At 46.3% G+C, this 15361-nt stretch overlaps 1 protein-coding gene across 1 annotated transcript in view; it reads left to right on the top strand.

Annotated features, from left to right (window-relative positions):
- LOC147729250 (CD59 glycoprotein-like) overlaps positions 1–15361 on the top strand; it is a 115685-nt gene that overhangs the window by 88493 nt on the left and 11831 nt on the right. Inside the window, exon 3 of the mRNA XM_086959550.1 lies at positions 6468–6572. Coding sequence (XP_086815676.1) covers positions 6468–6572 — 105 coding nt within the window. The remainder of the gene's footprint in view (positions 1–6467; positions 6573–15361) is intronic.

Genomic DNA, 15361 nt, shown 5'->3' on the forward strand with positions numbered 1-15361 from the left:
CTGGAAAAGAGGGGCAAAAAAGGACAGTCCTGCTGGCACCTGGTCCTGGCAAGAGAGGCTGTACTGTCTGCTGGACTGCCCTTACTGCACCTTGTGTTAGCAAAGGGAGGACTATCTGTTGCGCCTTGCTCTTGCAAAAGTCCCTCCAGAGCCCCAGACCAAAGAAGTTACTCCAAGGGTCAGTCGTCTGAGCCCCTGGAACCTGCACCAGGGCTGTCAAAGCTGAAGAAGCTCATTTCGACAAATCAGTAGCCACAGTTTTTGACCCGCAACTAGCAACCCAAGCTAACGATTCTCAGCAGGCAAAAGTTGCACATAAGTCTGCTTGATGCACGAGTGTAGTCTGAGCCTAAATTAGTTTCCAAAGAGGGACCCAGCCTTTACTGCAGGACATGCTGTGTACGGAGATCAGTAGCCCACCCATGGCTGGCCTTCTACTGGCTCAAAGAAGATTTCAGGGGAAATAGACTCTTGTGGCTAAAGTCATACCGCCTTCACCAAGGAATAACCATAATGACACCTCTCGACCACACAGCACCCAGAGTATATTTCGACATTCTGCATCACCAGCATCTGGACCACTCTGTGGATTTTCATAGCAGTTTTGACATAAAATGTGAAACTGGACTTGAGTCAGCCTTGCCATTCTTGTTTGTGCTGTGGACTAAATTGTTGATATTAGACCTGGCACTATTGCTGGTGTGAGATGCTTTGGGCACTGTGCGCTGTGCCGCTGCTGTCCAGGGGCATTGACAGTGTCTGTCAAGGCCCCTCTCCCCTCAGAGATCTAAGGATTTTGGGGTATGAATATTGGGATCCAGATCCCATGAAGTTAAATCACTTTTGGACTACAAGAAGAAACCTCTGCTGAGGAGAGAAACCTGATGAAACGGAGGAGAGACTATTCCTAAGCTGAAGTGCTGCTTTGGTGATTGTCCTGCAGTGGTTGCCACCAACTTAATTTCTAAGTATATGAAGTCCCTATGGCAGAAGTGTGGTGTAACTTACAAGTTCACCACTCCTTACCACCCCCAAGGAAATGGGTTGGTTGAGAGGTTTAACCGAACCCTGAAAGGCATGATAATGGGTCTTGAGGAACGCATGAGGCGGAGTGGGATGTCCTCTTACCATGCCTACTTTTTGCATACCGCGAGGTGCCACAGAAATCTCTAGGGTTAAGTCCCTTTGAGCTTCTCTATGGAGACCCAGTCAGAGGACCTTTGAGTCTGGACAACAAAGGCTGGTCGCAATCTATCACGAAACCTCCCCAGGAAGTATAAAGCTACATGCTGACCTTCAGGAACCAGACTAGGCGTTTCAGGCAACTCGCTGAGGCGAATCTGGAAGCCAGCCAGGAGGAGATGTAGCACTGGTATGACCAGAATGCCACTCTGGTAGAGCTTCAACCTGGCCAGAAAGTGTGGGTCATGGCCCCCGTGGAGACTTGCGCGCTCCAGGACCAGGGGACCGGACCATTTGAAGTTGTGGTGCGCAAGAGTTCAGTTCCCTACTGGGTGGACCTGCAGTCTCCCAGGAACACCTTGAGGGTCCTGCATGTCAACTGCCTTAAGCCCCACTTAGAGGGGTCTGAAGTAGGCATGCTCTTGGCAACAGATGCTGAAATGGAGGAGGAAACTGAGCCTCTTCCTGACCTCCTGTCTGCCATAGAGCATGATGGGTCAGTGGATGGTGTTAACCTCTCTTCCACCCTGACCCCTAAGCAACAGAATGACTGCCGCCAGTTGCTGGGACAGTTTTCTGATCTGTTCTGCCTGGTTCCTGGTGTCACAGATTGGTGCGTCCATGTTGTGGACATAGGAGACCGCTTACCTGTGAAGCATAATACTTACAGGGTAACTGACCGGGTGAGGGCTTGCATCAAAGAGGAGGTCTCCAAGATGCTTTCGCTAAGGGTGATTAAGTCCTCTAGCAGTCTTTGGGTCAGCCCTGTGGTTTTGGTCCCAAAGGCTGCAGCGCTGTGTGCCACACCCGAACTCCGGTTCTGTGTGGACTACAGAGTGCTCAATTCAATCACGAATACTGATGCGCTCCCCATCCCCAGAGCTGATGAGCTCATTGATCGGCTAGGGGCTGCACGGTACCTCAGCACGTTTGACTTGACGTCTGATTACTGGCAGATCGCCTTGACTGTTGGGGCCAAGGAGAGGTCAGCCTTCTCCACACCAGATGGGCATTTCCAGTTCCGTATTATGCCATTTGGGATGAAGAATACCCCGGCCACCTATCAGAGGTTGGTCAACCAGGTGTTGGTTGGACTGGATGAGTTTGGTGCCGCGTACCTGGATGACATTGCAGTGTTCAGTGCCAGTTGGGAGGAACACCTATGCCACCTCTGGGAAGTGTTAGTGCTGCGGAAGGCAGGCCACACGATCAGGGCGAGTAAGTGCCACATCGGGCAGGGTTCTGTGGTGTACTTGGGACACCAAGTTGGGAGCGGCCAGGTGGCGTCCCTACAACCCAAGATTGAAACCACCTTGGCTTGGAAACCCCCCAAAACCCAGACCGAGGTGAGAGCCTTTTTAGGACTCACAGGGTATTACAGGAGGTTTGTCAAGGGGTATGGCAACATTGTTGCACCCTTGACAGAGCTGACTTCCAGGAAGCAGCCCAAAAAAGTGATTTGGAGTGACACCTGTCAGAAAGCTTTTGAGGCCCTGAAAGCTGCCATATGTACAGCGACCGTGCTACTGGCACCCAACTTCTCCAAAGAGTTTATCGTTCAGACAGACGCTTCAGAGCGTGGGGGGGGGGCTATTTTGTCACAGATGAGTGAGGAGAGCCTAGATGAATGATTGAATGAATGAATATGAGCTTGTATAGCGCATGGCTACCCGGAGGCGTCCCAGCGCTTTTAAGACCAAACAAGTATTCACTGCTCAACGGAAAAGAAAGGTCTTCAACTGTTTCCTGAAGGGAAGATGGTCAGATTCAAGCCGAATAAAATCAGGGAGCTGATTCCAAAATTTTGCTGCATGAAATGAAAAACGTCGGCCGCACATGCGTGTCCGTTTGACCCTGGGGACTATCAGCAATTTTTTGTGATTTGATCTGAGAGATCGCGTGATCTGATGGTGATGAAACATAGGGCGCAGGAGGGCCAGGCCATTATCAGTGGTTGTCTTATGGACCATACACATGGCCTTGAACCAGACTCTTTCCTGCACCGGCAGCCAGTGTAGTAGTTGCAGTGCCGCCTTAGCAGAGCTACGTCTAGGGACATCCAAAAGAAGTCTGGCAGCGCATGTTCTGAACAGTCTGTAAGATTTTGATGGTTCCCTTAGGTGCACCCAGATAAACCTCATTCGCATACTCCAAACGTGATAAAATAAGTGTCTGGACTAGGAGGTGTCTGGCCTCGGGAGGAAGAAGAGCCAGGACCTTCCTTAGGAGTCTGAGCAGACCATAACACGTCGCCGCGACCTTACGAGCTTGCACTCGAAAACCCAGAGTAGGATCTAGCCATATGCCCAAACTCTTAATTTGTTTTTTTTGAGAGGGAGGGGGGCCGAGGCACTCGGGCTACCAAGGATCTAGATTAATAGGGGCCTTGTACCCTAACATCATCATTTCGTTTTTTCAACCATTAAGTTTGAGGAAAGAGGAGTCCATCCATGCAAGAACCATACTAAGACAGGGGGACAGATTATTTTCCCCTGTCACGGCTGAATCAGCCCGTGAGAGGGAAACCACCAACTGCTTATCATCGGCGTAGGTGACCAACTGAACTCCCCAGGGAAGAACCACATCAGCCAAAGGCCTCATGTAGATATTAAACATGGTAGGGCTCAGGGAGGATCCCTGGGGAACGCCATACTGCAGGGGGAGCTCTTTAGAGGTTGCTTCATCTTCAAACACGGCGAAGGTTCTGTCAGCAAGAAAGGACTGCAACCACTTAAGGGCAGTCCCTGTAACTCCTACCTCCCTCAAACGCTGGTTATTAAGCAAATGATTAACCATGTCGAAGGCTGCGCTGAGGTCCAAAAGGACCACCGCAGCGCAGCCTCCAGCATCGACAATTGTCCTAGCTTCCTCAACCAAGGCAGTCTCTGTGCCCTGCCTGCTTCTGAAACTCGTCTGGGTGGGATGCAGGGCTTCGTTATTCTCCACAAACCATGATAGTGCGGAATTAACATGCTTCTCAGCGATTTTTACCCAACCCAGGCAACAGCAGGATGGGGCGATAGTTTGCCCAATCCTCAGGGTCTAGGTTTTTTTTTTTTTTTTTGAAGTGCCTTGACTGTAGCCTGCTTCCACAGTGGCGGAACCAACCCAGCAACCAGAGAAGAGTTAATAACATCTCTATTGACTGGGGAAACAGTCGCAGAGGTCAACTTTAGGACAGATGGAGGCGCAACATCTGGATGGGAGCCTAATTTAAGATTCCCAAGGAGCCTTTCTACAGTGACTAAGTCAAGCAGAGGGAAAAACTCCAGCCCAGCAGGCAATGTGGGGGCTTTTGAGGGAGGAATGGGTTCCAAAGGATGAAACGCTGAGTAGATATTTGCCACCTTTGTCGCAAAAAAATTAGCCAACTCATCACAACGTTTCTGGGGTCCAACGATTCATTAGGGGGACTGGGAGGGGTGACCAATGATTTTAACATTTTGAAAATTTCCCTAGGGGCGTTAGCGGCAGAGGCAATCTTATCTTGATAATAAGACTATTGTGCGATTTTTATTTTATTATTATAAATATTATTTTAATAAAATAATATAATAAATAATAAAATATTAGATCACTCTGAAACCTTAATCAGTAGATGGTTACTTCCAAGGGAACACAGGTGGAGTGCTATTGATCGTAAGGCATTTGCTGTGGTCTGGGCACTGAAGAAGTTAAGACCATACCTGTTTGGGACTCACTTTCGGGTTCAGACAGACCACAGGCCCCTCAGATAGTTGATGCAGATGAGGGGTGAGAATCCAAAGCTGTTGAGGTGGTCCACTTCCCTACAGGGTATGGACTTCACGGTAGAACACCGCCCTGGTACAGAACTCGCCAACGCTGATCAAGATTTTTCTGCCTTAGGGAAGAGAACTCCCAGGAGTTAGGGTAGTTCTCCCCACATATCAGCTGGAGGGGACACGTGTTACACCTGGCACCATTGGCGTGGGTCTCCCTTCCATGTTTGCTGCTGCTTCTGGAAAATCTACACGTCTTTATTTCTTTGCACCTGTACTTTGCCGCATTTCCCTTGTTGCGACATAGCTTTTCGTGGAAGCGCAACGTATCATAAGGTACATTGACGCAAAGTGTCGCATCTTAAGAACTGAACTGAACTTAACTAAGCTTAAACTACCATCTTAAAGTAACAGTATTGTGTATTTTTGTCCGTTATGGTCTTGTGGTAAATCTATATAAATTATACTTATTTTTTATATAAAATCTTGTGTGGTGTCCATCTGCAGTATTGTCACTCGGTTACTGTATGTGTTCACAAATGCTTCACACTGAGATAAGCCTGTCTGCTCGTGTCAAGCTACCAAGGGGGTGAGTAGGGGTTATTTAGGAATGCAATCCCCTTATCCTGACTAGAGGCAATGGTCCCTGTTTGTCACAAGTATATACCTGTGCCAACTAGAGACCCCCAAATCTAACAGTTGAGATTTATATTTTACTTGAAGATCTGTATCTCCGAAACTCTCCTGTGGATTTTGCTCAACTTAGCGTCCAAAACTCATAAAAATAGAATCTATTTTTATAAATTGGTGTCTGATTTCTTCCTTGTGTGATTTTGTTATTTCAATGCCTGGTGCTACTAAATGCTTTAAGCTAGTTCCTTTTTGTCTAAGCCTAGCTTTTCACAGCCACAGCTACCCAGGTTTGAGCTAAAGGTTTTACAAAAAAGCCTGACTGGACCCAAGACGGTTTTGCGAGTGCATTACACGGTAAATTGCACAACCATGCCTTATAATACACCACAATCCTCATATATCCCCATTGGTTTCAGTGGTGGTGCAATGGTGAATTCTAACTGGTTTCTGCTTTTATTGACAAGATGACACCTGATGAAGGCAGTAACCTGCCTTATTGATAATGACCCCCACTTATTCTATGTTATTGCATCTAGTATATATGGAGGTATTGTGGTTACAGACTTCCGGTATCCACTAAGGCTGTAACGTGTTATAATGGTGTCGCTAAAGGTATTTCTGTCTACCTAATTGTGTATATTTAGAAATAATGCGTGGTATTGATTAGTGTTTGAATAATTAAAGTTGCTTTCTTTCTTATAAGATAAAGCAGTGACTGGGCAAAGATAGATAATGTTGTAGTGTACCAATGAGCTTGCACCCTGCCTCCACTGAAAGGGCCTAGTACTGCTTTACTTAGCTACTCTGAGAGTCAAGTGCTTCAGTGGTTTCCAATAAAGAGAATGTTGCAGACTTATTACTTGTGAAGAACTCCTATTTCAAACTAATACCTCCAATTTCTTTTGTTTTAAGGATACGCACTGAAATGTTACAACTGCGGCACTTTTAGCTATAAAGTATGTATAGCCAATATAACATGCCCAACGACAGACGATGCCTGCCTCCTGCTTAAATCTGGTATGTAACCTTATTTAAGATTAAGAGGTCTGTGATAAATTATCGGGCTAGGTGCTTCCATTCTGGATAAGTACCCAAACCCCTGAAACTTAAAAATTATAAGGATTCTCTTTGGGGAAAAAAAACAGTGAGGCACATGATGGCTTGCGTTTAGGACTATACCCCATTTAGTGCATGCTGACTGTTGGGGAAATGACGTGCCATTGCTAGTCCAACTTTTGTTGCTTACAGATTCTCGTGTACTCTTATCAAGTGATCTGAATAGGATTCAGACAAACTGCAGTTTCAAACTGATTTAAAGGTTGAAAATCCAGCAATATGGTGTGTTGCATTGCCTATTTGCTGTGTGGATGTTATTGAGTTTGATTAATTGAATGGTTGGTAAATTCATTAGAAAATATTTGGGGTCCCATTGGTAAGTTTTATTTATCCACTATTTGCTGGAGAGATAGCTTGCCAAAGTGGAACACGCCAAATAAATATTTGCCGACCTGCATAAGCATTAAATCACTTGTTTGTAATTGATTGGTCATGGTATGGAGTCTGAGTCATTCTGGAAACCACCTGAAAAACTCTGTGTTCATTGTATTGTCTTGTTGCATCAACTACCAGCTTATTTGTCTTTTGTGAAGAAGGCTATACATATCAAGATGATTACATGTATGTAGTATGCTTGTATATTGAATGAATGCAGTAAGAATGATGTTGTATTACGAGTCTCTTTAGGACTTTCTCTCTATGTATTTTATATTCATAAATTTTGTTATGATGATTAATAAATTATTTTTTCAATTATTAGTGTCACTATTGTGTTTTCACCCTCCAATGTTTTGAGATAATTAGTTCATAAAGTAGTCCTAGATTATTTACATTATTGAGTCTGTTTGGCAACTTTCTGAAAGACCTGTAAGGTCCAGCTTTTAGTCAATCGAAGAAAAAAGAGCACTGCAAAGTCAGAAGTGTGTTATGAAAGTGGCAAGTAACATTCGAGCATTAAGAGCCAAGTCCCCCCTTCATCCTTTGCCACAAATTGGAACTAGGCCCTCATTGAGCCCCAACCTTCTATGTAAGTTGATGGCTAAATGACATCCGGTTTTGTATTCCTTCCAGTGGTTGCGACCATTAATTGGGTAGAAGTGTGTGCTTTCAAATCCCTTTACCTGCTCTTAAGGCCTAGCCACACATTCGGCTCAAATTCATGTTCTTTCTCTCCATGCACCAGCTGTCAAAGGCTACAGCCAGCCTAGCCTACCTCCCTTCTGTGATCAGGTAGTGCGAAAGCATCGATTTCCTGCATCTGCTGCTGATGGCTACCACATTTCACTCTCACATTCCAGCATAAATGCACGATTTTGTCATGACCACTCCATTGTCATGCCATTTACTCGTGGGCATTTCCTTGTGGACCACAGTTTCATTGTAGAAGATCTCATTGTTGGCCATAGCACTGCAAGTTATTCAGTGAAGAACAAATATTAATTAGTCTCGCAGTTCAGGCTGTACTGTTCCCATGAGGAGCCGGGTCAAGACTGATTTGCAAACGGCTGCATCCAAATTCGAGTCATGGTGAGCAAAAAAACAATGGATTTAAGCCCACCTCTGACTGGGGGTGAGTGTTTGCCATTATTCCACATTCCGTCCATCAATTGCATTTGTCACCCCAAGCGGGACGGAGTCCCTTGCTCACCCTGCCCCTGGATTCAGGCTATCTTGTCTGATATGGGAGTAATTCTCGGCAGCCGATCCAAAATGCTTGTTTCCGGTCCAGGAAGGACCTGACAGTTCGGGTAGGACTATTCCCATGGGCAGCAGTGTCCAGACTGATTTGTATATCGGTAGGTCCAAACTAGGGTGGCGTGGTAAGCACAAAACCAATGGATTTGGGCCCAGATCTTACTGGGATTGAGCGTTTGACATTGTTCATCATTCTGTCCATCAATTGTTCTTTTTTCACCAGGGAAGTGTCATTAGTGGGACAGTTTCTTGTGTTAGTATGTTTTGTCCATTACATAATCCTTCCAACTGAAGTCAAAACACTGTTGGACAGGCCTAGTGGAAGGCCCGCTCCCTCCCCGCATGATAGGGTCCGGACACCGGCCCACCCTGTACCTCCAGAAAGAACGATCCCGGCAACCCACTGAGACAACCCGCAACCCGTCCCCAACGGGACGCCTGCTCCCGAACACCCCATCGGCTGGCCCGGGCTTCCATCAACAGCATTGCCCGATCCCGCCGCCATCTTGGACACTGCACTACGAGGCCGCGTGGCCTCGGCTCGACCCCAACCCTGGGCCTGGTCAGGCCCCTACATCGCGGCACCACCATCCACCCAGGAGGTGAAGGGACCACTTGGCGGGTCAATGGGAGAAAGGAGTGTCGATAGCTCTCCCCCGCCAGGTGCCGATCGCCCCCGGCCTCCCCGGGCGCTGGCTCCACCCCCCTGCTGGGTGTCCGGACTCCCTCATCCTGGACCTCCCGACCTCCAAGCGCGAGGGTCCGGACATCAAAGGAGACCAGACCTATAACTGGGGCTGCTCCAGAGCAGGAAGGCAGTTGTATCCTGGAGTCGAGAGACACCTTGAAGAACTCATCCCTGACGGACTGCTGGCGCTGCCGCAGCCCTGCCTTGTAAACATCTCCGAAGTCTGCTGGCGCTGCCGCGGCCCTTTATCTCGTGCACCATCGTCCAAGCCTGCTGGCGCTGCCGCGGCCCTCCTTCGAGAACCATCGTCCAAGCCTGCTGGCGCTGCCGCGGCCCTCCTCCGAGAACCATCATCCAAGCCTGCTGGCGCTGCCGCGGCCCGACCTTGCGGACTCCTAAGCTCGAGGATTGTGAGCTTCCTTCTTGACGCACCTGTACCGGACCGGTACCAAGACTGTCCCGCTACCCCTTTCCCTACAGAGACTAGAATTGAGAGGATCCTCGTGTCCTGACCCCGCTGTATCGCTGATAACTTTGCCTCAGGAACCGTATATAAAGTGTTGACTTCATCCTTGTGTGGTGTCCATCTGTGGGGGGGGGGGGGAAGTTACTCGTCTGTACGATCGCTGGAGACGGCTCTCACTGGAGACCTCTCCCCCTGGAGACCTCTCCCCCTGTCCTCGGCCGACCCTCCGGGTCCCCGTCTAACAAACACCATTGAAGAAATTGACACTCTGAGCTTTTCCCAACTGGTCAGTGTCACAACTCACTCAGGAGGAGATTGTCTGTGGTTATTATTTCCCACAATTCCTTCTTCTTTTAGATTGCAGCAACTATCCTTATTAGATCAAAATGTAACAAATGTATCTATTGTAAGCAAGAATGGTTTAAAAAAAGGGAGGTTGAAGGAAAGCGAAGACTGGAACAGCTGATGAGGTAAAGCAAGCCTCTTTATTCCTTCCAAGGAGCCCATGTCCCGCTGATCCTTCCCCCAGTGGTACTAGTCTCCAACTGGTAAAGCTGGAGTTGGAAACCATGGAGAAACATGTTGTGAAATGTCATGAAGAGATTGCAGCAAGCCCATCGTAACAGAGAAAGCACTAACACTGCACGGACTCACTGTGCCCTCATTTTGAGGGAAACGAGTAAGTGCTTGGAAAACTTGAAAGTAAATTGTACATAAAATGTTAGGCCGCCCTCAAACCCAAAGTCATAACAGCTAGTTACTGGCTCCCATTGCCACCTGAAACATCAAGGCAGAGCAATAGAAAAACGGTGGAATCAATCCTAGCTATTACTAGTGCACCTGTATACCTAATATTTCTGACTAAGACTGCATTACTGAGGAGGGAAATTCAACCAAAGTGCTTTTTATTGTGTGTAAGGGGGTGGTTATTTTAGCAACAAGCCTGCTGGGTGCTGCCAATGAGTTGCATGACAACCGTGCTAGCCGCAAGACAAACCATCTCTAACGTTGCCCGTTGGCTTCATGAACCTCACCCAATGGCAAAAGCTAGCTCTACTACTCTGTTTTCCCGCCAGTCACTGATTCTGGAAGTACAATCTTTCTGCTGTTCAATGTTCTTACGAAATGGGGTGCGTTGAGAGGAGCATTGCCTGGCTCTTGCTTTGGTGCAGCTTCAGAGATCTCGCTTGTGTAGCTGTCTCAGGTCACGTCTGAGTGGTCTGTCCAGTTTTTTAATTTTCATTTGCTTTCTGCACTATGGATACACCAATACTGGTCTTCTAATGTAAACAAAACAAAAGGACTGGCAATGTCCGCGTTGCCTGACTGTCTCTGCCGTGGGTATTCTGCCTCACAAAGTGTTCGATACGAGCAGAGAGAAGCTCACAGCAAACCGAGATATTTTACACACATTCAAAAAGTTACAGATCTGTTAATACGGAAATCATTTCTTTCAGGCTCACTCCACACAATCACTTTAATGGAATGGATGACAACTCGCTTATGAATCGATGTATGATAAACTTCGCTCTGCACCTGGTTTTGTCTTTTAAAAGCGAACAAAAATATTGCAGTACTATAATTATTGATTGTGCATAAAAACAATGATTGTTATATAGCAAGGGAAAAATATACCAAGGAGTGCAAAATAAAAAAAAAATTGTTGCAATAGAAACATGGTCATCTAATCAAAGTTTTTTGTCAGCATACACTCCAGTTTCTCACTATAGACACTAGGTCAGGCTGTCTTCCACAGAAGGAGGCCACATGTCCCAGATGTTGGCAGGGATACACACAAACAATGTGACACGTGTGTAGTAGATTCACATGCTCTGCATAACCCTGCCATCTCTTGTTGGGTGCAGACGTTTGCAGGTGGCGTTCCTTCTAAGTTGTTTTCGAGTTACAAGACCTGTTCTCCTTCCACAGTGCATCTGATTGTTTTTTCTGTCATCAGTTTTGGTCGTTAGAGTGCCATCTGTGGGTTAGACCGTGTTTCTTTGTTGGGGCACTCAGTGCCATTCTTCAGGACTACGACCCGTCCAAAGGGTAAAGAGAGCACTCCTCCTTGAGCCACCGCACAAGGAGGAGTGCTCTTTCAAGACCGCTCTTCCTAGGAATCTCGTTTTATTTTGACGGTGACTTGGGTTATTGCTTCTGCCTCAAGTTTTACGGAAACCATGTGGAGGTCCAGCATGCTTGAGCACAGGCCTCAGGATAAAGTCCTCACCCAGGACCCCCTTTTGATCTTTAGTGCCCGAGATTCAACTCCAGTGAGTTCAAGGCAAAAAACTCTCAGATCGTGGCAGAAAACTACTGCCAAGAGCATTGGACATGGAGCCCAGAGCCTAGCCTGAAAATGCACTGACCCTCATGTCCCACTAATGTGGCCTACACCTCAACAACAAGCAAGCCCCACCATTGGGCATCACATGACGCTACCCATCCTAGCCACTGTGCACATGAGATCCATAAAAACTTGTGTTGTAGCCCCAATCTACCTCGTAGTTGATACCGAGACCTGCCCTTGGGTTGGCTCCAAAAGAACCCTTGACTGAAGCGTTCTCCCCATTGTTTTTTTCTGAGGGGCCTGAGGTCAGGCAGAAAAAGATCTGTATCCATCCCTCAATAGGGTAGATCTTGACTAGCTTCCTCACCTCTCAAGCGCAACCACACACTCCTCAGATCCTTAAAATGAGAAGACTCACTTTTGAACTCCACCAGGTACAACGCAAATTCCCCCATTGAAATGTTAGGTATAGGTTAATTAGTCTCTCATCGCACCACTCAATCAATCTCCACCACCACCACTGTGCCCTGTATCCCTGTCCACCCCATGCACCCCATCCTGCTCACACATTCAGGCCACACTGAATCGCTCCAGGGTAGCTAATTGTGAAAAATAACTTTAGGAAAGAAGAATTCAATATAATGGACCTAAAGAGTCAGCACGATACAATAAAGTGAATAACAGTGTAAATATGGCAATATGATACTCAGAAAACAGCCATTTTTACTTTATAAATGTATTTGCTCAATATCAAAACTATTTTTTATATGGATTATAATAAATATTGTTATTACTATGCTTGAATTTTATTCCTAGTTTTTGCAGTTCAAACATAGCCTTCCGGGTAGCTCTCGTGGCCCCATTGAGATACTTGTTCAAGCCTCTCCCACCCTGGGTTGGACATGATCCCTGGTAGTAATATCTGGTCGACCCTCCAGGCAACCCAGGCCCCTATCCAATTAAGATGTTCCCTCCCGATGACACCACTGCATACAACCATAACATTCTTAATGTGGTGCAAAGGGAGCACAACTTCTTAGTGGAGACTTTCACCTAGACGGAAAGGTCAGTTCAGTACCTCCCACCACTTGCTCAAGCTGTAACAGAGACCTTCAAAGACCCAGTCCAGGCAAACGTTGTAACTACCAGGGTTAAACAAGCATTGGAAATGCAATAGGTCTCGCATTAGAAAAGTTGGAGCTATTGGTCTTGTAAAAGATTTTTTTTTATTTGTGTTTTTGAAAATAGCTAAATTAATAGCTTTGTCATTTACAATGCCAATAGTTATAACTTTTGCAAATGTGACACCTATAGCATTTGTAATGCAACATGTTTTGTATTTACGTGACTTAGATGTATTGATATTACAAATAACAATGGCTTTTAATTTTTTAAATAATTAATACTTAAATAATTTAATTTATAATGGCAATAGCTTAAACTTTTGTGAAGAATATGTTCAGTGTATTTTATTGTGACGAAAATCCAAGAACAGAAGTGAATTAACATTTTTTTGTGACATTTGTAATAAAGTTTGAAACATTGAGAGAACATATTTGAACCAGTGATGCTGTGGTAGTGCTGAGTGATGCTGTGGTAGTGCTGAGTGATGCTGTGGTAGTGCTGAGTGATGCTGTGGTAGTGCTGAGTGATGCTGTGGTAGTGCTGAGTGATGCTGTGGTAGTGCTGAGTGATGCTTTGGTAGTTGCGCTGAGTGGCGCTGTGGTTGCGCTGAGTGGCGCTGTGGTTGCGCTGTTGTGAAATAAAATCTAATCACCCTCAAGATGTAGGAAACCAAGAAATGCAGCAGGTGAGGTGGAATGGACGACATAGTGGGAGCCATGATGCCTAAGAAAGATATAGTCATGGCTGGGGCAAGGAAATATCATCGAGTATAAACTGTTTGAATCATAAACAGTCGTCAATGAATGAACAAATCTCAGTGTTAGAGACCCCGATGGAGTATCAGCAAGCAGCGCAGGGTGTCATGGGTCAAGTGAAGAAACGGAACACCAGGGCCACATGCCGCAGAAAGCTAGCGGGCGTGGCTGAATTGCATATTGAAAAACATAGGGACATCTTACAGTGCAAACGTAAAGCAACGACGTAGCGATAAAGCATGCGAGCAAGAGAAAATATACAAGGGAGAAAAGTATAAACGGTGTGCTCGGTATCGTAGTTGTCAAGCGTTCGAAGTGCATATAGTGAGGACGCTTGTAATTAAGGATGGAGACACAAATCAAGGTGCCATGCAGAAACTGAGCTATATATATATATATATATATATATATATATATATATATATATATATATATATATATATCAATAGTGAAGCTAATAAAATAGCAAAAGCAATAAACAAAATGCGAGTGGAGCGAAAACCAATCGCAACCTGTAAAGAGCGCATATCAGTGGGCTTACACAAATGACGGTCTAAGCGTATCGGCACTTCCTGAAGTGATAGGATTTGCAATCACAAGCTCCTTATATTATGCAAGCCAAGCGCACTCCAGCAGGGAGGGGGAAGGAGCTCACGCACTCAAGCAACGAGGGGGGAGGAGCTCACGCACTCAAGCAACGAGGGGGGGAGGAGCTCACGAATTCAAGCAATGAGGGGGTGAGGAGCTCAAGCAACGAGGGAGGGAGGGGGGGAGCTCACGCACTCAAGCAATGAGGGGGTGAGCAGTTCATGCACTGAAGAAACGAGGGAGGAGGGGTGAGGAGCTCACGCACTCAAGCAACGAGGAGGGTGAGGAGCTCACGCACTCAAGCAACGGGGGTGAGGAGCTCACGCATGCAAGCAACGAGGGGGGGGAGGAGCTCACGCACTAAAGCAACAAGGGGGCGGGGGTGAAGAGCTCACGCACTCAAGCAACGATGGGGGGAAGGAGGATGAGTGTAGAGTAAAGTGAAGTGTAAAGGGAATTAAATTCAGGATATGACCTTTATATATAACATACGTGAATAGTTGGATAGTTTTCATTGCAGCCCAAAGTCAATGAGGTTTACCATATGGTTTCTTTCTAAATGGTGCTCCATTCAATCTGTGCAAGCCCTTTTTGTTGGTGCAAAGTTCCTGTTTGGATTGCAGTCACGCATTGTGCAACTATAAAGTTTCTTTCATGTAACTATTGACTTGTATTTTTTTGCAAAGTACTGTAGGAATGCGGCTTATATGAACATGTAAATAAATACTAAATGAGGGTAAACGGCTGAATAGCAATAAAAACGCATGAAGCAAATTGTCTAGGGCGGTTGGGATAGACTCGGAGGAAAGGGCGTTGGATTAAGCTCACTTAATGACAATGCATTGTTTCAACGGAGCAGTAAGAGTTGCACTGAATTATTTCCTCTTCTACGGCTTCTTTGTAAACGCAAGGGTTGGGTGTGGAACGCTAGCTGTCTTAAAATGCTTGGTGTTAGCACCATTGTTATCAGAGAAGTTTGAGCCCCGGAGAGGCGCGGAACAAGTAGGTGTGAAGAGCAGGAGATCGCCATCTTTATGACACACACGCGCATGCTCAGGGTCACTGATACTGAGGAAAAGAACCCGCCCCAGAGTCACAGGACGAAATAACGGGCGGCGAGAGGGGAGGCAGCGGAAGGAGTAA

Source organism: Lissotriton vulgaris, chromosome 2_2, assembly GCF_964263255.1.
Source record: "Lissotriton vulgaris chromosome 2_2, aLisVul1.2, whole genome shotgun sequence".
NCBI classification, from domain to species: domain Eukaryota; kingdom Metazoa; phylum Chordata; class Amphibia; order Caudata; family Salamandridae; genus Lissotriton; species Lissotriton vulgaris.